This window comes from Barbus barbus (assembly GCF_936440315.1).
Source record: "Barbus barbus genome assembly, chromosome: 27".
Taxonomy (NCBI): domain Eukaryota; kingdom Metazoa; phylum Chordata; class Actinopteri; order Cypriniformes; family Cyprinidae; genus Barbus; species Barbus barbus.
In genome coordinates this window covers 27,521,744-27,543,321 of record NC_136755.1, presented here as the reverse complement: position 1 = coordinate 27,543,321, position 21,578 = coordinate 27,521,744, and the positions used below count along the sequence as shown (strand labels likewise).

At 37.0% G+C, this 21,578-nt stretch overlaps 1 protein-coding gene across 1 annotated transcript; it reads left to right on the top strand.

The window, feature by feature from the left end:
• Nucleotides 1-4,582: 4,582 nt before the first annotated feature.
• On the top strand, nucleotides 4,583-21,222 carry LOC306847159 (zinc transporter ZIP4-like; the record flags this gene model as incomplete). Its single annotated transcript, XM_079380962.1, has 12 exons — nucleotides 4,583-4,783; nucleotides 7,144-7,449; nucleotides 7,746-7,950; nucleotides 8,047-8,198; nucleotides 9,630-9,801; nucleotides 16,370-16,542; nucleotides 17,441-17,611; nucleotides 17,694-17,789; nucleotides 18,424-18,478; nucleotides 18,634-18,786; nucleotides 20,745-20,932; nucleotides 21,094-21,222. The coding sequence occupies 12 exons, from the start codon at nucleotides 4,583-4,585 to the stop codon at nucleotides 21,220-21,222; spliced, it is 2,001 nt and encodes a 666-aa protein (XP_079237088.1).
• Nucleotides 21,223-21,578: the final 356 nt, after the last annotated feature.

The following is a 21,578-nucleotide window of genomic DNA, read 5'->3' as shown; positions in this document are numbered from 1 at the left end:
AGTGAAAGAAATTACATCTTATTTTATTTTGGCATGATTCTAACATGCAAAAAAACTATCATTTAAAAATGAATATCTCTTTATTTTCACACAGTAAAGTGCTGCAGTGAATCCAGAATGCTGTTGTAAAGGTAAGTGTGTTAATTGAGAGACAAGGAAACTAGAGTAGAGTAATGTAATAATGTTGAAAACCCCTGCTGTTCAGAAAGGAAGAAACTTTTCCATAAGAAAAAAGTGAAAAGTTTTATCTACTCATACTAAATTCTCTTTACAGTCTCTCAAAGTTTCTTTGCAGATCCCTCACAGATGAACTTCAGCTGTTTAGTTCCTGCATTAGAAGGGACAAGGACGCCCTCCTCTGGCCAAATCTGTAAAATCAAACATGATTTTATGACAGCTGTGATATTAATTGTTAAAACACTCTTCCAGGATTTTCTGAGCTCCACATGAAGATTAAGACCGTAAGATGCAATAGTAGTGCATTTTTTTTTCTTTTCAGGGTAAATGAAACTAGACCATAAAGCTTCCCACAGGTCACACAGCCCACCTGAAGATCCTGAAGCACCAACAGGTACATCACACAGGTGTGACTCTCTTCTACAAGAAAGTGCTGTAGGAAAAACACAAATCACAAATGAGATCTCTTTAATAGCTCTATTGTCTCTCCTAGATTCACAAGAGATTTTAACAGTATTAGAAATCTCAATATGAACTCAAATATTTCTCATCAAGTTCTCCCAACGCCAAATTAATTTGATGAATGTTATATCTCTACACTGGGGAAAAATCCCTCATCATCTTTATGAGGTATATGTCATAAAGCTCTCAGCTGCCTAACTGACCTCATTCCATTCAGTGATGTGCAAACGACATCCCTTTTGATTTGCTGTTGACTTTTCACTTCCTGTCGACAAATTCACCCCACTCAGATCTTCAAACGCTCCGTGTTTGCTGCATAAACAGGCCTCATCCTCATTCGTCTTAATACCTCAAACTCTGAAAGCTGCTCTAATTGAGACTATCTTATAGATCTGAGACTTTCTTTTCATGGTTATTCCCATGAAGGCTAAGATCAGGTTTTTGCGGAGGTGGATCTGACCCCAGATCTGAATTAAACTGTATCTTCATAGTACTGTTAAAATATGTAAAGCATAAAATAAATGCTTTAAACAGTGTATTAACTATATTGTTTGTCATTATGTTGCATGTTTAATTACACAAATTGAATTCAGTTCTCATTTTTACACACTCAGAAAAAATTTTACAAATGCTGTGGCTGGGGTGGTTTCCTTTTAAAAGGTACTAAAACATACACTTTAGGTAGTATTATGTACCTTTAAGGTACCAATATGCATCTTTAGGGGCAAAAAGTGTACAAAGATATACACTCACCTAAAGGATTATTAGGAACACCTGTTCAATTTCTCATTAATGCAATTATCTAATCAACCAATCACATGGCAGTTGCTTCAATGCATTTCGGGGTGTGGTCCTGATCAAGACAATCTCCTGAACTCCAAACTGAATGTCAGAATGGGAAAGAAAGGTGATTTAAGCAATTTTGAGCGTGGCATGGTTGTTGGTGCAAGACGGGCCGGTCTGAGTATTTCACAATCTGCTCAGTTACTGGGATTTTCACGCACAACCATTTCTAGGGTTTACAAAGAATGGTGTGAAAAGGGAAAAACATCCAGTATGCGGCAGTCCTGTGGGCGAAAATGCCTTGTTGATGCTAGAGGTCAGAGGAGAATGGGCCGACTGATTCAAGCTGATAGAAGAGCAACTTTGACTGAAATAACCACTCGTTACAACCGAGGTATGCAGCAAAGCATTTGTGAAGCCACAACACGCACAACCTTGAGGCAGATGGGCTACAACAGCAGAAGACCCCACCGGGTACCACTCATCTCCACTACAAATAGGAAAAAGAGGCTACAATTTGCACGAGCTCATCAAAATTGGACGGTTGAAGACTGGAAAAATGTTGCCTGGTCTGATGAGTCTCGATTTCTGTTGAGACATTCAGATGGTAGAGTCAGAATTTGGCGTAAACAGAATGAGAACATGGATCCATCATGCCTTGTTACCACTGTGCAGGCTGGTGGTGGTGGTGTAATGGTGTGGGGGATGTATTCTTGGCACACTTTAGGCCCCTTAGTGCCAATTGGGCATCGTTTAAATGCCACGGCCTACCTGAGCATTGTTTCTGACCATGTCCATCCCTTTATGACCACCATGTACCCATCCTCTGATAGCTACTTCCAGCAGGATAATGCACCATGTCACAAAGCTCGAATCATCTCAAATTGGTTTCTTGAACATGACAATGAGTTCACTGTACTAAAATGGCCCCCACAGTCACCAGATCTCAACCCAATAGAGCATCTTTGGGATGTGGTGCAACGGGAGCTTCGTGCCCTGGATGTGCATCCCACAAATCTCCATCAACTGCAAGATGCTATCCTATCAATATGGGCCAACATTTCTAAAGAATGCTTTCAGCACCTTGTTGAATCAATGCCACGTAGAATTAAGGCAGTTCTGAAGGCGAAAGGGGGTCAAACACAGTATTAGTATGGTGTTCCTAATAATCCTTTAGGTGAGTGTACTTTTAAAAAGGTATTGGCCTTTTTGTACAATTTCTTTTTTTCTCAGAGCGTTCTAGGAAAAACGTTTAATTGCAACAAATAATGCAATAAAATTTAATACAATAAAGCACAAGGGTCTGTGCATTACAGTGATTTTACCATGTTTAAGCCAAGTCACATTTATTTCTACAACGCTTTACAATACAGATTTCAAAGCAGCTTCACAGCTAAACAGGAAATTGGTGTTCATAATTTATTTTTAAATTGATCATATAAAACATTCAGCTGTAAATCAGCCCTGCGGATTTAAAATTCAGCTCAATTCAGTTTAATGTTGATTCAATTCAGTTCAATAACAGTGTTGATGTTACACGTTCACACAGCAGCAGAATATGGATGTCAGTCCTGTATTTGAGTCCTTAATATGGTTACGTTCACACACAGTTCGGTTATTTACGGGTGTGACAACTGCATTCTGTAAACAAACTCACACCTGTAAATTTTCAGGACTCACAGCTGCATTCTCAGATCACATGCGCTGTGTGAACGGAACAGGACTGGCGCGAGAGAGCTCTGCCACACAAACATGCGTCTACATGCACCTAAATTTAAAAGCTGCCGTCGGTTAATGAAGATTTGATGAATTAACTCGTGGCTCGATTGGAAAGTGATAAGACTTTCAGTTTTATGGACCGGCGCCATCTTTGATTTTACTTTGGTCTCTGTCGCTATGGTTACTGGTAAGGAATACGGGCTTGACTCCCGTTGCACGTTCATACAGACAGTATTCTAAACACAACTGTAAGCTGCTGTGTGAACGGGACATTTATAGACTCACACCTGTAAAGAAAATGAGGTTGTCAATCCCAAAAACTGACAGTGTGAATGTAAATAGAATTCAATTCAAATTTTGTTATCATTTAATAGTGTGAGTGCAGTTAAATCTATAATATTTCTATTGTACTTTAATTTTAAACCTTCTTAAAACCACAGTAATAAATGTTCTTGTTTTTATCAAATTGATGCAGTAACTATATAATAACAATAATCGGAATAATTATGTTGCTCCTTAATACAGTTCATCATTCTAATTGTGTTTGTTTACTGTTGCCAAGAAACAACTTGCTGCACTGAGAATGTGAGGTCACAGGTTTGTATTTATCAGCTTTTTATGACTTCAAATGTTGCTTATCCAGACAGATTTTAAAATCAATTTCTGTGTGGAAACAAACCTTAAACACTTTAAAGATTCTCTGGATATTAGTTGCCCAAAAAATGCATACAGTGCAATTAATCTATGGTGGGGCATATTGTCACTGTCTGGGGTAAGTTGTCACAATAGGAATCTGTATTGTGTAAAATTACCACAACATATATGGCAATCCCTCATTTGTGTGTGTGTGTGGGGGAGGCTAATCATTTTTTCAGTGTTGACTTTTATCTTGATGTACAAACAGGATAAACAGCTCTGTGTTAGAAAAACCATCCAGCCTTATATATATGCAATTTTTTCTGAAAGTCAAAATCTAATATTTAATACCAGTAGTTGGATTGTGTCTCAATGGTGCCTATTTGAGTCCCTCAGTTCAGTGAACACTTCACTCAGACCTGAAATTAGGCCCATTCTGAGAGATGTATTGTATTTTGTTTTATTATTATTTATTTTTGTGTGTGTGTGTGGGTTTAATATCACATGTTTGGCATTATTTGTTGAGGGCAAGTGTTGAAAAGTCCTGAAATGTCATCTCCAGACCAGGCAGCCCCTGTCCGAACCCCTCAGTGCAGATGAACGGAAGAGGCTTCCCTCCTTTATGAGACGTATTTGAGTGCAGGTAGAGAAGTGACCAATCAGAGGGCAAGAAGAGCTTCTACCTGAGCAGGTATCACCCGTGTGAGGCTCTCTAAAGCTGTTGTGTGTCTGCATGCAGTCTATCGGACCTATCTCACCCGAGAACCCCTCTGAATACCGTAAAACGGGATAAAACACACCGGTTATGTTGACTAGAAGTGTTCTGGTTTTGTGTTTCGCCTGCCTCGGCGCGTTTACCGGCGCGCGTGGCGATAAAAAGGACATTTACGCTAAAGTCGTGGATTTGGTGGCTCCAGGTGAAGAGTTCCTCACAGAAGATGCGCTTCTCTCGGTGTTTGAAAGGCTGGAGAACCGTGTGCAGTGCTCCGGTGTGTCGTGTGGAAAGGTAGGCTATATTTGCGGACTTTTGGAGAGGTCGAGGTCCAGCGAAGGCTCGTGCGCTACAGCTGAGAGAACCAATCTGACTGAAGAATAGGCGCGTTTTGTGTCTTAAAACATAGTGATATACAAGTAAAATCTCTTATGAAGGCTAAAATAAGAACGGTTGGAGAGAATAAATCAGTCTCGTCAAAGTGCCTCTTTTATATAAGCAGTTGACATGCAACACGTTCATGAACGTCTTTACTGAACAGATTAATTGTTGAAACGATGTGTTTTGTAACCGCTCACGATGTTTTTGCGTAATTTTAATCTCCGTTTGACCTTCATTTTAAGTAGTCCTATGGTTTGACAAATTACTTTTTCCTGTATAAAAGATTAAGTGCATTCAGCAGCTATTTTGGGCATGTTATCATAATTCTAGGAATGTTTCTTTAACGTTAAGATTATGAAAACATTAACAGTTCAAAACGTCCGTTTAAAAAAAGAAACATTTACTAATGTTTTTAAAACGTTTTGTTGTTGGTGGTGGTGGTGGTTATAACGTTAAGGGAAAATTATATTTAATAAAAATAAAAAAAAACATGAAAAGTTACTTTTGAATATTCTCTGAATCTTCTACAATAGATAAAAATAGTAACAAAAATAAAACAATAGAACCTAAAATAGAACCTTTTATTTCATAATTTTACAAACGTTATGGACAGTTACTTTGAAATGTTCTCAGAATGTTCTAAAACAAGTGGCCTAGTAACATTTTGACAAATGCAAGATAAACATCAAGCTAAAATGCTTCAGAAAAAAAGTACCGTTTTTGGAAAAGACCTGTAACCTAGAACGAAGACTGTTTGAGAGAACCTTACCAGAACATTTTGAGAATGTTCTTTATTAGCTGGGTCATTTAATATCTTAAAATAATAAACAAAATGCAAAACTATTCATAAAACAACAACAACAAATGCTTTAATAAAACTTGACAGCTTTCTTCAGCCTATGGAAGAAAATAAATAAAAAAGGTTTTGACCCCAGTTTAACCTTTCAGATAAAATCAGTTAATTATGTGAAGAGGCTTGTGTTAATGTTTTATTTTTTTGCATGCATAAAACTACTCCACAAAACCAACATAACCATCTTGATCACCAAAAAGCACTAGAAAAAAGGTGTTTATGTGATTGGACTTTAATTTTAACCTTATAAGGCCGTGACACATCTAGCCCTCTCTGCACTATAATGTAGTCCTGCATTATGAAACATATTACCATAATTAGAAATGACAAACAATGGTTTTATGAAGAAGAAAAAAATATCTGACTGAAATCTCCTGAATACATTTTTGCTGAAAACATCACTGAGATCAGACATTTTTTTTATTTATTTAATCAGTAATCATCACTTGTTTTTTGTATATGTGAAATTATAAAATCCTAATAAATTAATGTGGGTATCCACAATAGTAAGACACTTTATAAAAAGCTTTGTCTTTTTTTTTTGGATGCCAGTTGTAGTTAATATGTACCACAGTTTTACTGTGTAGAGGAGATTTTGGCAGGAGTCAAGTGGACAAGTTTTGCATGGCTCTTTTTGTACATTGAACCTTGTATTACTTTGAAGGTTGATTCTTTTTATGTAGATTAGAGATTCATGTTCATCCATAAAGTGTTTTTCAGTTTTCAGTTGGATAACTATTAACTTTTCTATTACAACGTTTTATGTAAGTATAAAGATTTGAGGTTTGTTAGCAGCACCGATTTTCACAAAAAGGTTAAATAGAATATTACTGTAAAATATATGCAATTATTATTTAATAAATCTATCCATAATTCATACCATCAATATTTTTTTTTACCATGTTTTTAGGAATAAAATATTAACTATCGGGTGAATGATAAATGAACAAACCCCTCTGTAAAACCTTCAGAATATAGATTAAATGTGAAGTTTTGAAGTAGAAAGACTGAAATTGTATTTTCTTATGAAACAATCCAATATATATATATATATATATATATATATATATATATATATATATATATACATACAGACACACAAATACATACAAATATATATGGAAAATATGTGAAAACTTACACCTTTTAAACATATAGCTATTGTAATTGAAATCTACAGATGCAAATATTATAAATTGTAATAAACACTTAAATGTGTATTTTGAAAGTTTTCTTCACACTAATTTGAAAGATGGCATGTTATTGAAGCAAAATATTGACCTTTGCATGAAAAACCAATGATTCTGCCTGTATTTTCTTGATGTAAATACAAAACAGATGCATTAAATATAATAGTGTTTCATCTAGATTCCATCATCATTTCACCACTGACCGCTCTGCCTCTCTCTCCTGTATGTAGTGTCTTTCAGTGGATCATCTCTCGCAGCTGTTGAGTAACTACAGCAGCTCTCAGGGGCTTCAGATGGAGGATTTCTTCACAGCGGCTCCTGCGTGCTGTTTGTATCTCAGCGCTCCGCTGGAGACCTGCAGGGCTGTACAGGAGGGCCGCTGGGGTGAAGAGACCCATCACTTCATCGAAAAGATCTACGGCCATGACCACAACAGCACCACCGATCATCCTCCTCATGGAGACATCACTGAAAATGAGGGTTTGGAGAAGATGTTTCTCAAGATGGAGAAATACTATCAGCCTGACACACATGAGGTCAGCACAAACAACTAGTTTTCAGGATGAAATTTTATTTTGTTATCCTTCTCATTGTGTTGGGGTTAATTAGACCCACACTTGATTTACAAACTGCTTGAAATACTGTTAGTTATGTCTGTTTTGTTTAGTGAATGCTCACGGTTATCTGTGAAGTAAGGCATGCAGAGGCTAATTGCTACTTGACTTCTGCCATTGAGAATGACATCAAGCCTCTCAAGACGCAATGCAAACTGACAAATGATAGACGTTTGACGCTGACGGTCACATCTGTCTTGTGTTTGTCTGTTTTTTAGCCCTGTCTTACTCTGAAGGACATCCTGGAAGAGAGCAGCCATCAGCACGGCGATCATACGCACACAGAGGTGGACTCGGTGATGGGTAACGTCCTCTATCACGCTCTGCGTGGAGACTGCATGAAAGCACACTACCTTCCTGAGCAGCAGTACTTCCTGGATTACATCTTCAGCCATTTCAGCTCTGATAATCTCACGCTTCATGGTATGACTGTCTGATAGTCCTACAATAGTTCTGCATCAGTATAACATATGAACTGTTGTGATCATGTTTTGTTTTTGATAATATTATTCTTCTCAGATTTTGAAGGGCTTCTAAAGGCTTTAAACCTGGGTGGAGAGGAACATGGCCATGATGACCATAAGCACCATGATGCTGAAAACCAGCACAGCACAGAGACCCACAGACAGAGTCATCTGGATGCTCATTGGACCAATAGCAGCTGGGATGCGGTAATTCTGGGATTTCCAAAACATTTTCTGACCTAAAAGACTTTCTTGAAGTCTCCCGAAATTTTAAGTTAATATATTTAATGATCAAATAAAAAAAGTACATATATGTCAGTTTGGGAAATCCTGTGATGATCATGCAATAGTTAAGCATATTTAAAATACAGGGAAATATAATGAATGTTAATAATAGTAAATATTAGTGCTGTCAAACGATTAATCGCATCCAAAATAAAAGTTTTTGTTTACATAATATATGTGTACTGTGTATATTTATTATGTATAAATAAATACACACACATACAGTATATATTTCAAAAATATTTTCATGTATCCACATGTATATATTTATATTCATATAATTTATATTATATATAAATATATTGAAAATATAACAACATATTTTTCTTATATGTACAAGTGTGTGTGTGTATTTATATATACATAATAAATATACACAATACACACACATATATTATGTCAACAAAAACTTTTATTTTGGATACGATTAATCGTTTGACAGCACTAGTAAATAAATATTTTTATTAATGGTCACATAAACAAGGATTAACAAATGAAATATTTTTTAAAAAGTTTTTTTTTCTCCAAGATTGTTTTATTTTATATATTACTTTTTGCAGTTTTAATTATTAATTTTTCATCAACTCACAAACCCTAGTTTGGGAAATATTGCAGTAATCAATCATAATTAAGCACATTTGAAAATACAGAACAAAACTATTATTATTATTATTACTATTATTATTATTATTATTATTATCATTATTAGTATTGGGGGTGGTGGTGGTCACATGAAATGCAAGTTAACAAATAAAATCTTTTTTTGAAATATTTCTTATATTTCTATCATTCAAACACCAGTTCCTGATTCTGTGCTTCGTTAAACCTTTCAGCAACACAAAAACATGTATTTTTGCCTGTACATTCTATAGTTTTATGGTGCATCATGGGAAATCTTTGCACACCACAGAAATCCAATCATTTAGCCGTGACACTTGACGAAGAGAGCAATCATGTGGCTGCTTGAGAAATTATTAGGAGGCCTGTAACATGAAGTGTCAGTGGCGGCCACTAATGTTTATTTCTCTTGATGGATGTTGTGACATACGCGTTTCATCTGTCCACAGTCATAATCACAGCCAAATTAAGAGTGCATGTGCTGACGAACATCCAGGTCGTTTTTAATCATGATGAACATTTCCAATTTCTCTAAGCTCACACAGCGTCTAAATAAGACCTGTCGTCTGACATGCATTGAATTAATAATTCAGTAAACAGTAAATACGAGTGTTTCACGCGTGATTATCAGAGCAGCGGCGCTGATGTGGTGTGAAATGAAATATTCATGCGGAAATGTGTTTTGTGCATTCTTACATTTGCATTTTCTCAGTGTAGATTCTGTTGCACTCGCAGGCCTGTTTCAGCGCTGAAGACCTGTTGAGGATTCACCGGCTGAACTCTTCATTGCTGACCAGAGATCAGTTCACACAGATCAGCCCTGCTCTGATTCAGCAGATCCTCAGCGGAGGCTGTTCTGAGATCAGTACCGTACCTGTCAGCCCGGATTCACTCAGCACTGCCGAGAGTGAGTCACCTGTTCATATGCTGTAAATTCATTGATATGATGGTATAATAACTTCTATTATTATATCATTATCATATCATTATATGATATAATATATAACTGATTTAATTTTAACTTCTTTAAAAAAAATCATTACCACCATAATAATACATAATTGTAAAATCAAAGCTTGCGTAAAGAATGAAATAGGCTTTTCCATGAAATATGGCTAATAAACATGATTGGATCAATCTCATGAAAAATATCATCTCACCCAAAAAATCTAAAGAAAACAGTTATCTTCTGCTTGAAGACAATCAGACTTATTTTAAAGATTTTTTTCCCAATATGACATTGTTTTATTTGATATTTAAATATTGTAAAATAGGCATTTTAAAATACAGAAAATATTAGTAATGTTAATAATACAAATATTATTGAGAATGAAAAAGTTTAATAATATTATTAATAATATTTAATAAAAAAAATTGTATGCATCAGTGTTGTTTGAGATACTATTGTAGTTTTTATTAATATTTTTTAATTGTTTTTGTTTTTTTTATATTTGTTATATGTTTTTTCTGTTTTTTTTTTTAAATACGCCTATATAGTTTTTATTCATTTTATTTCAGCTGTTGCTATTTTAGCACATCAAGTTTAACTAAATGAAAATAAGAAAAATAAACTTTTTTTATATATTATTTATTATTGCATTTATTGCATCATTATTTCATGTAATGTTTATTTTATTTCAAGTAATGAAAGGAGGAATTTCATTGCTGTATTATGGCAGTGAAGTGGGGGGAAATATGCTTTTTTTAATGAACAAAGTTCAAATCTTAAAATCTGCTCTTAAAATATAGTTGTTGTTTTTTTACACAAGATGCATATTTTTTTGTTTGTTTGTTTGTTTTTTAAATAACCCACATATTTTATTAAGAAATTTACCCATATACACGTTATACAATTTTACTTAATTTAATCTCAATGAAAAAAAAATACTGATTTTATTGCTAAAATCGAGTTTGAGCAGTGAATGGAGCTCAAGTGTAGTTCAGGCAGACCACGGCGTGCCTGCAGCATCAACTGATGCTCAGCTGATCATAACTCCTCCCACTACAATTAATAAGAGATATAAGATCCGTAATCACACACTTGCAATAGTCTGTCGCACAGACATGCGCTTAGTCAGCCTTGAGTTCTGTCACACAGACACGCACTAAAACAGTCTGTCACACAGACAAACGCAGAGTCAGTTCAGTTCTGTCACACAGACAAACGCAGAGTCAGTTCAGTTCTGTCGCACAGACGTGCGCTAAAACAGTCTGTCGCACAAACGCAGAGTCAGTTCAGTTCTGTCACACAGACGTGTGTTAAAACAGTCTGTCACACAGACAAACGCAGAGTCAGTTCAGTTCTGTCGCACAGACGAGCGCTAAAACAGTCTGTCGCACAGACAAACGTTGAGTCAGTTCAGTTCTGTCGCACAGACAAACGTAGAGTCAGTTCAGTTCTGTCGCACAGACGAGCGCTAAAACAGTCTGTCGCACAGACAAACGTAGAGTCAGTTCAGTTCTGTCGCACAGACGAGCGCTAAAACAGTCTGTCGCACAGACAAACATTGAGTCAGTTCAGTTCTGTCGCACAGACAAACGTAGAGTCAGTTCAGTTCTGTCGCACAGACGAGCGCTAAAACAGTCTGTCGCACAGACAAACATTGAGTCAGTTCAGTTCTGTCACACAGACAAACGTAGAGTCAGTTCAGTTCTGTCGCACAGACGAGCGCTAAAACAGTCTGTCGCACAGACAAACATTGAGTCAGTTCAGTTCTGTCGCACAGACAAACGTAGAGTCAGTTCAGTTCTGTCACACAGACGAGCACTAAAACAGTCTGTAGCACAGACAAACATTGAGTCAGTTCAGTTCTGTCGCACAGACGAGCGCTAAAACAGTCTGTCGCACAGACAAACGTTGAGTCAGTTCAGTTCTGTCGCACAGACGAGCGCTAAAACAGTCTGTCGCACAGACAAACGTTGAGTCAGTTCAGTTCTGTCGCACAAATGCAGTCAGTTCAGTTCTGTTGCACAGACGCGTGTCAAAACAGTCTGTCGCACAAACGCAGTCAGTTCAGTTCTGTCACACAGACGTGTGTTAAAACAGTCTGTCACACAGACAAACGCAGAGTCAGTTCAGTTCTGTCGCACAGATGCGTTAAAAAACAGTCTGTCACACAGACAAACGCAGAGTCAGTTACAGTTCTGTCGCACAGATGCATTAAAAAACAATCTGTCGCACAAACACGCGCTAAAACAGTCTGTCATACAGACAAACGTAGAGTCAGTTCAGTTCTGTCGCACAGACGCGTTAAAAACAATCTGTCGCTCAAACGCAGAGTCAGTTCAGTTCTGTCGCACAAACGCAGTCAGTTCAGTTCAGTTCTGTCGCACAGATGCGTTAAAAAACAGTCTGTCACACAGTCAAACGCAGAGTCAGTTACAGTTCTGTCGCACAGATGCATTAAAAAACAATCTGTCGCACAAACACGCGCTAAAACAGTCTGTCATACAGACAAACGCAGAGTCAGTTCAGTACTGTTGCACAGACGCACGCTAAAACAATCTGTCGCACAGACAAACGCAGAGTCAGTTCAGTTCTGTCGCACAGATGCGTTAAAAAACAGTCTGTCACACAGACAAACGCAGAGTCAGTTCAGTACTGTTGCACAGACGCACGCTAAAACAATCTGTCGCACAGACAAACGCAGAGTCAGTTCAGTTCTGTTGCACAGACGCACGCTAAAACAGTCGGTCGCACAGACAAACGCAGAGTCAGTTCAGTTCTGTTGCACAGACGCACGCTAAAACAGTCGGTCGCACAGACAAACGCAGAGTCAGTTCAGTTCTGTTGCACAGACGCACGCTAAAACAGTCGGTCGCACAGACAAACGCAGAGTCAGTTCAGTTCTGTTGCACAGACGCACGCTAAAACAGTCGGTCGCACAGACAAACGCAGAGTCAGTTCAGTTCTGTTGCACAGACGCGTTAAATAGTCTGTCTCACAGGCAATTGTTGAGTCAGTTCAGTTTTGTCGTACAGACACTTGCTTCTAGTTCGGCTCAAGACAGATTCAAAACGCTAATCTGTTGCACAAATACTTGATTAACAGTCTTCTAGTTCATCACAAACACTCACTCAGGACAGTTTTCAAACGGATTTAAAGGATGTTGACCATACAGATTTTGCTTCAGATTCCGGTCGTGTTTTGAATACACGATTCGCTGCATCGACCAGTATAAGCGGCTTGATTTGGAAGTGACTTAAGAACAATTCAGTCGATATCGGACCTCCCTGCATGATGGAGTTGTGCATCATTAAGAAGATCAAGCTTCCTCAACAGATGTGGATATACTTCACTCTCCATCCATCCAAATGTGTCTTCATGAAGCTAAGCCAATTTTCTTTTTCATACTCATGCTTAAAGTTATCAGGTATTGGCAACACGCTGTTGTGGTGTTTGTTGAATAAACACTCTGAAAAGCAAATGTACGAACTAGCGTGTAGCCTCTTTATTTCTTAAGCACACAACTTCGACTTCAGCTTAGGCTTCTCTACCACTGCTTTCTTCTATCCTTTTACTCTTATGTCTCGGCCACTTGTAAGTTTTAATACTACTGCCATTTAGAGGACAATAGCAGGAACATCAACTAATCACTACAGCTGTTCCTAAGCTTAATTGCTCAGTACACGCTGTCGTTATAGTCATATGATCACATTGGCCATAGCTTGTTTGGAAACTTCTGTTGCTTAAAACCTATTTAGTCATTATTCGGAACCTACTGTTTACCAGGATTTTATGTTTATCATCGGAAACACTCTCGTTGTTAAGGCTAGCTGTGATTTAGCAAATATGCTGTTGAACAACCTTCTGTTTGTATTGGAAACATACTGTGTTGCAGTCGTTTGGTTATCATCAATATAAGACTTATCTGGTGTTATGGGAAACGTATCATTGGTTAAGCACATTTTGAATTCGAAGGAGTGTGAAATCATGTTCATGGATGAGGAAGCACATTGTGTTCCATAATTTATTTGCTGCGAACCGATAACTGAAGGTAACAGGATACAATTTATAGGTGATGTATGACATCAAGACTAATACAGACGAGGCACTCATATTGCCATGAATGGGAGACACTATTGCAATTATTTTCAGTGAAGTAGCTAAAGCCTGTTTGAGTCGCTAAAGATCTCTGTATGATGTCATATGCCATTTAGTATATTCATTACCTGCATTACATTCTACCTAGTGTCAGCAATTATATTGTTTACTTCTCTGCTACACTCTGTGCTCACGTAATGTATTTAATACAGCAAATTGCATAAACTGTCCATAAATTCTATTGTGTCAGAAAGTTTTAAATAGTAACTGAAATACTCTGTCAAAATCTGATTTACAATTCAGATGTTTGTCTAAATCTCTATACATAAGCCATTGCTTGTCGTTAGGCACTTGGAAAGGTCTCTTAAGGGTCTGAAAGTTGTCATCTAGCAACAAGTTGCGTATTTGTTAACACTGATGGGAGAAAGTGCAGCACGCAGAGTCATAGGTCCCGCCTTCTAACTTATGAGCCAGTTGCTGATGAATTAAGTTGCTTCGGCTGCTGTTGGAGGCTCCAGTTGCTGTGGAGGCGGTCAGTGCTCTGAGATGCGCATTAGGAGAAGTGCATAAGCATTGACTGGTCAGCATGAGAAAACGCAATTTTGTGATTTGTGTGTTTAGAAACCATTATGAGACAGTCATTGTCAGATTTAATTGGTGATTTTAATGATGATGTTTAGTCAGAGAATTGGTGATAACATTTGGGGAGTTGGTGTTTCCCCATTCAAGTATAGAGGAGCTCCGCTGCTTGACTGAGAGGCGTTTCAAGGATTGATTCGCGTGAACTTGCCTAGAAGGGATTTGATGACACGGACATTTCACTGTACTTTAGTCTGATTTCAACTAATTAAGAGGGTCCACATGAAGAGGGCCTATTCATTCCTCACACTATTCCTCTAGGGCCGCAGGTTGGCGTAGCTACATTTGTAATGATTCTTAAATCGCTCATTTAACGATAGTGTGATAATGCTATTCATGCAAGCACATCATCTTCAGTCCCTCTATGCCTACGTTAAGGAGAGAATGTTTGCCTAGCTTCAAGCAGATAACTGTGTACTTCATTTTGTTGGGGGAATATAACTCAAGCATTATTTCTTCCTTTCGTTGCGTCTGATATACATCAATTTTCTAGTTTATACTCACCAGTTGTCTTATCAGAGATCAGCTTCCTGATCATAATTGAAATACGCTATCTTCACCAGCAAAGATGAGAGTATTCGCTAAAGTGACAATCAGCCTGAACACAGAGGCTGCTGGGAAGTTGAACAGAAAAGACCAATCGATGAGAGTGGGAGGTACACAAACTAAAGTTCCACTGATGGTTCGAGGACAGCTGAATGAGAGAGTGCAGCAGTTTATCAACCTAGCGAGCATAGTGGTCACTGATGGAGGGACATGGGCTGAATCAACAGCCGAAATAAGGAAGATCAATGGAGACAAAAATACAGGCTTTCCAAGAGATCTGGAAGACATTGGCATCCAATGGGAAGATGTGGATATGTGGCCATGGATTGAGTACTTTGGAACGTCTTGTTGGCCATCGCGCCAACACGTGACCTGATCTGATAATGGTGAAATCTCTGCAGAGTAAGAAGCTACTCTCTTTAAATATTAAGGCATGCCACCTCTCCCAAACATTCAGAGAGTACACTCCCTGTGTGATCTCAGACCCGCACTACCACGTCTTCGTTTTGGGGGGTTCAAACCTCAGCGAGGTTTGCCTGTGGATAGCCCAGAATCTTAACCCTTCACAGCGAAGCCTGCTGCCAAATATAAAGTTCAGGACCTCTACAATAATCAATAAGCTCAAACAGATATGCGCTTACCCTCCTCCATCCCCAGCTCCTCCTTTTGCAGAGACATGATCATTTAATTGCTCGCCCACAGAGATATATCATCTATCCAGCTCATTGCTAAAATTGTCCAAATTTATCCACAGTACTGTATTACTCTACTTGGAATATACAACTGTTGCATTTAAAAATATCTGGCAATTGCTTAGGCTTCAGGGGGGTTTAAACCTCAGCTAGGTTTGCCTGTGGATAGCTCCGAATCGGAACCCTTCAGAGTGACGCCAAATATAAAATTCAGGGCCTACTCCAACAGAGTGGTCCTGACTGAAATACTGTAAAAGTGACTTTTTTTTTTTTGAGTATGGATTGTATTTATTTGTAAATATCTACATTATATTTAACAAGGCAGTGTGTATTTGTACTGTTTGCACAACAAAAAAACAAAAAAAACATTCAAACTCGTAAACCGGAAAAGGAGAAAACTGTTTTCTTGTAACAAACCTTAACTGTTTATGAAGCTCAGTGCTCAGAGTCCTTGAGAATAATAAGAATAACACCAGCACAATACTGTCCTTCATTCGACTGGAATAATGTGTTGTTGTGTGTGTACAGTCGCAGAATGAGCTCTTTGTGTGCAGGATATGGATACGCCACGCTGGCCAACCTCATCATCTGTCTGATGGCCATGTTTGGGATCGTGGTGCTTCTGTTTTCTGCGTGTACGCAAGTGTTCGAGCTCTGCATCCAGTTCTGCATCAGTCTAGCGGTGGGATCTTTGACGGGCGACGCTCTGCTGCATCTGCTGCCCGCGGTGAGCAACGCCCGCATTCAGCACAATACATGTTTTGTTTTTGTTTTAAATGTCTAGTTATTTTTATTTTATTTTATAAAGTTAAACTAAATGAAAATGGGAAACATTTGCTTGGAAACTAGCTGAAATAAAATAATTCACACACAGAGAGACATGCATTTTAATTTTAGTTAAACTTTTAGTAATTTTATTTAATTTTTTATTTACATTTTAATTTTGTTAAGATTTGTAATCATTTAAATCATCTCAAAATGTGAGTTTTTTTTATATACTATATTTAGATTCACAGATACATTTGCATATACTTTCTGGTTGTATATTTCAGTTAACATGTATTTTATTTCAAGTAACGATATCAGGTCATCATAATTTCATTTTATTACAGTCCATCCCAAATCATGAGAGGCACTGCCAAAGCACAGGTTAATCTTTAGCTTTGAATGACTCTGAAAGGGCATAAATTTCATATTTCATATTGCTGAGCTGACATGTTGACTTTTGCATGCAACTTTATACAGTAGCTGCTGTTTTAGTTTTAGCCTTCATCTCACCCTCACCATCCTTCTGAATCACCCTCCGATTCCTCTTCGGCTTGGCATCTTCTCAAGTCTCACCGAAAGCTCAGTTTTCTGGTTTAACGGGGCAGAATGGGTCTCAGCTGCAGGCCTGGCACCCGTTATTTCCCCCGAGCACTGACATCGCCCACGTTCCCTCATCCGTTTAGATCCATGTCAACATAACTGCAGCCCTGTCACACCATGTCATCGCCCCGAGTGGAAAATAACCGGATTGCTGAGAGAAACAGAGCTCGCTTATTGAGTGCAGACAGGAATTACTGTACAGCGCTGCTGGGAAATCAAAGCACGAACGGCGTTAATGTCGTTTCATCTCTGTGCAGTTCTTAGGCCTCCACATTCACGAAGACGGACACGATCACGACCATGCAGAGATCAACTTCGACTATGTGTACAAACTGCTGGTGCTTATTGCTGGCATCTATTTCTTCTACCTGATGGAAAGCATCTTCTCCATCATTACTCGCAGAGGACATCACCATAATCATGATGAAGTGAGTCTTTCGTGTCGTTTCGAGAGGTTGGGGTCGATTATAAATCCATTCCCAAACCGCTAACATGATGCTGTGTTCACAGGAGGAGTCTGAGGTTCATCACTGTGACCACGGCAAAGTCCTGCAGATGTTCCAGCAAGAGAAACAGAACAAGCACTCAAACTCACAGGCCGATCTGGTGAGAAAATCTCACAGAAATCTACTTTTAAATAGCAAGAAAAGCAGGAAAGAGTATTTGGTGATGAATAAACTAATACTAATGGGGCCTAAATTCAGAAGCATTTTTAGCATCGTTGATATATTGTTTTAGTTACTATTACAGGCTTAAATGCTCTCAGAATATGAGTTTCTTTAAATATTGAATTTAGGTTACATTCACAATTTTCTTGAATATTTTCTGAATATCTGTATGTTGTTGTTGTTGTTATTATTACTATTATTAATATTAAAATATTATTATTTTGTTTATAAGGTTGCACAGAGTAGGAAAATTTCTGGTAAATTTCTGGAAACACTGCATCATTTTTGGAAACTTTACAGGACTGTTTTGGGAACTGAAAATTTTGGAAATTTACTGTAAATTTTATTATTTTATTTTGTAAATGTAATTGTTACAATTTTATTTAAATTAAATGTTATTATTTTAATAATAAAGATAATTATTATTATTATTATATAATTATTCTCTGAATGTCTGTAGTTATCTAGTGAGTTTGTTGGTTCTAAGTGATGTCTTGTATCAGTAGTTAATGGATAATATTCAATTAATTTATTTATTATTATTGCTATTTTTTATTTTTATTTTTTTGTAGGTGGATGCCGAAAAAAATGAGAAGTCCTTCCTGGAACCTGTTGGCCCCAAAAGAGGTAATTATACACAACTTCGAGCTAATGATATATTACTAAAACACATCTAAGAGAGTCAAATGAGCTGTTTAGTGCAAATGACCATTGGGTTATAAATATCCCATCAGCCACTAAAGGTTGAATGAATTTCATTGTTGTCTTCTCTTCTCCCTCAGAGCAGCGTTTACTTCCCTATATGATCACCATTGGAGACGGCATCCATAACTTTGCAGACGGTCTGGCGATCGGCGCAGCGTTCTCCATCTCGTGGCGGTCCGGTCTGGCCACATCTCTGGCTGTGCTCTGCCATGAGCTGCCGCATGAGTTAGGTGAGCGTCATTGTGCTTGTTCAACATTAATATAGACTAATACTCACACACAGACACATACATAAACTACAACACATAGTGAGCTGCCTTGCTGTCTACTGCACATCTAGGGAGCATCGTAATGGAAATAAGTGATTTGGAGCACTCTACAGTGTGAAGAGCTTCATGTAATGATGATAGATAGAGTTTAATGTTAACATGCACTTTAAAAAGCATGAAATAGCATTATTCTATTCAACTTTCAAAAATACATTAAAAACAGCAATATTGTGAGATTTTACAATTTAAAATAGTTTTCTATTGTAATATGTTAAAATATAATTTATTCCTGTGCTCAAAGCTGAATTTTCAGGATCATTACTCCAGTCTTCAGTGTCACATGATCCTTCAGAAATCATTTTAATATACTGACTTCCAGAAACATTTCTGATTATTATCAGTGTTGAAAGCAGTTGTGCTGCTTCGTATTTTTGTGTGGGAATTATGATGCGTTTTATTTTTCACGATCATTTGTGAAATATTTGAAATATTATTTTTTTTTATTATAAAATGTCTTTACTGTCACTTGATCCTTGCTGAATAAAAGTATTTCTTAAAAATGTGCTATATAGAGAAACAGTATTTGTTCTGAGAAAAACAAGTGCTGACTAGCTGTTAGTCAGAGCTGAAGGACTTTGTGGAGACATCTGAGCAGTGGTTTCTATAAAGATTCTCTTCATGAGTCATGAATGTCCCAGATAAACACAGATTAGATACTTTTGACACCTGAATTCATAAAACGTTCATAACCGCACCCCACTAGATTATAATTGCCTCATGCTTTCTGCACATACATGGTATTTGCCCTCATGAGCACAGAATGAAGGGACTGAGTAATCCTGTGGTGTGCTTCTCCTGGCGTACATTTAGACGCCTCTCTATGCAAGTAAAAGATTAATTTTCAATTATTAATAATTAAACCACCGTTATTATTAACTAAAACTCAAATGTAAAAAAAAAAAAAAAAAAACATTGCTTGAAATAAAATAGATATTAACAGAAATAAAATAAAATATTTTTTAAAAATCATCTATTTGGCTAAATTACGTTTCATATATATTTAAGTAAAAAAATGATCATTTTCATTTAGTTTCAGTTGAAGTACTAAAATAAAATTAACTAAATAAACTCAAATTAAAAACTTCAACTTAACAATGAAAACTATAAACATATTTAATAATAATAATAGAATAACAAAACAAAATTGCTCAAAATTTACAGAAAATATTAAACAAAAATCTAAATATTTGCAAAATATTAACAAATACTACATCAAAGCGTACTAAAATAACACTGAACTCAGTGAATGATTTTTGATTTATACAATTTGTATGGTTTAATATGTTCAAATGGATTTGTATTTACTTATTTATTTTTTAAATTAATTTTATTTATTCCATCAGTGTTTTTTTTTTTTTTTTTGACTAGTTTTTCTTCCTTCTGCACTTACTGACTGACTGACTGACTGATTGATTGATTTATTGATTGATTGATTGATCGATTGAACGATCTTAATCTAACCAGAGGAAGATTTTATGGCTGAGCAATTGCTCTTTTTAGCTCAGGAGACTTAAGGTTTTACAAAAACTGTTAAGCATTACCACATTTCACTCCAAAAAAAGAAAAGAAAAATAAATTACACACTTTATTTTGGAAAGAGAAGCTTATTTTAGAATCATTCCATTGTTGCTTGTTTGTTTGAATTTTGACATTATTTTCATGATAATGCAAAACAAAAGGACAAATGCTGGGAATTTATCAAAAAAATATATAGGCTCGGTTTTCTTTGTTCAAAGTTAAGAGTTCAAGCATCTGAAGCTGAAATCCTCAGCAAAAGTCTCCGTTTGTTTAATAGCATTAAAGAGATCTCAATAGTGATCTTTCTTTGCTATGTGCTTCATCTGAATATTTTCTCTCAGGTGATTTTGCAGTCCTGTTGCACTGTGGTTTGTCGGTCAAGCGGGCTCTGCTGCTGAACGTGAGCAGCTCTCTCACCTCCTTCGTCGGTCTGTACATCGCGCTGTCCGTCTCCACAGAAATGCTTGCTAAGGAGTGGATTTCAGCTGTCACCGCCGGCCTCTTTCTGTATGTTGGTCTGGCAGACATGGTACGTCACAGTCTATTCAGTCAAAAATATTTTCTCACATAACCGCATTAGTTGTCTCTTTCAAACTTCTCAGCATGTTCATCAGTCAAAAACAACAGCAGTGTTTGCGGTGACTCTAAACTTACATCGAAGTTAAATTTAACTCTGTTTTTGTCATCTAGCTTCCCACTCTGGTTCACGTGGACACTAAAAGACCTTGGCTGATATTTTTCCTGCAGAATCTGGGACTTTTGAGTGGTTGGGGCATTTTGCTGCTCTTGTCCTTATATGAAGACCAAATAGGGCTGTGAATAGGGAGCATTTGTTTTTCTTTGTGCCTTGTTCTTATATATCTGTTTGTGTAACTGCTGGAACATAAGAAATATGTGCAATCGGTGCAGCCCTATGCATTTTTATATCACATTTTTTAGTGTTTTTAAATTACACTTAAATGGAAAACCCTGCAGTTTAAAATCAACTTTGTGCACCTTAAAGCAAAGAAAACTTTTGCACATTTTCTACAAATTGCACGTTCTTTCTCATTCCTCAACATGAATCAATAATTCAATTCAATAAACTCTTGATGAGATGTAAGGCTTTTGAAGTAGCTACTGTATTTGAATTTAAATGTTATATTTTTATTAGTAAATGCATATAGGATATTTCT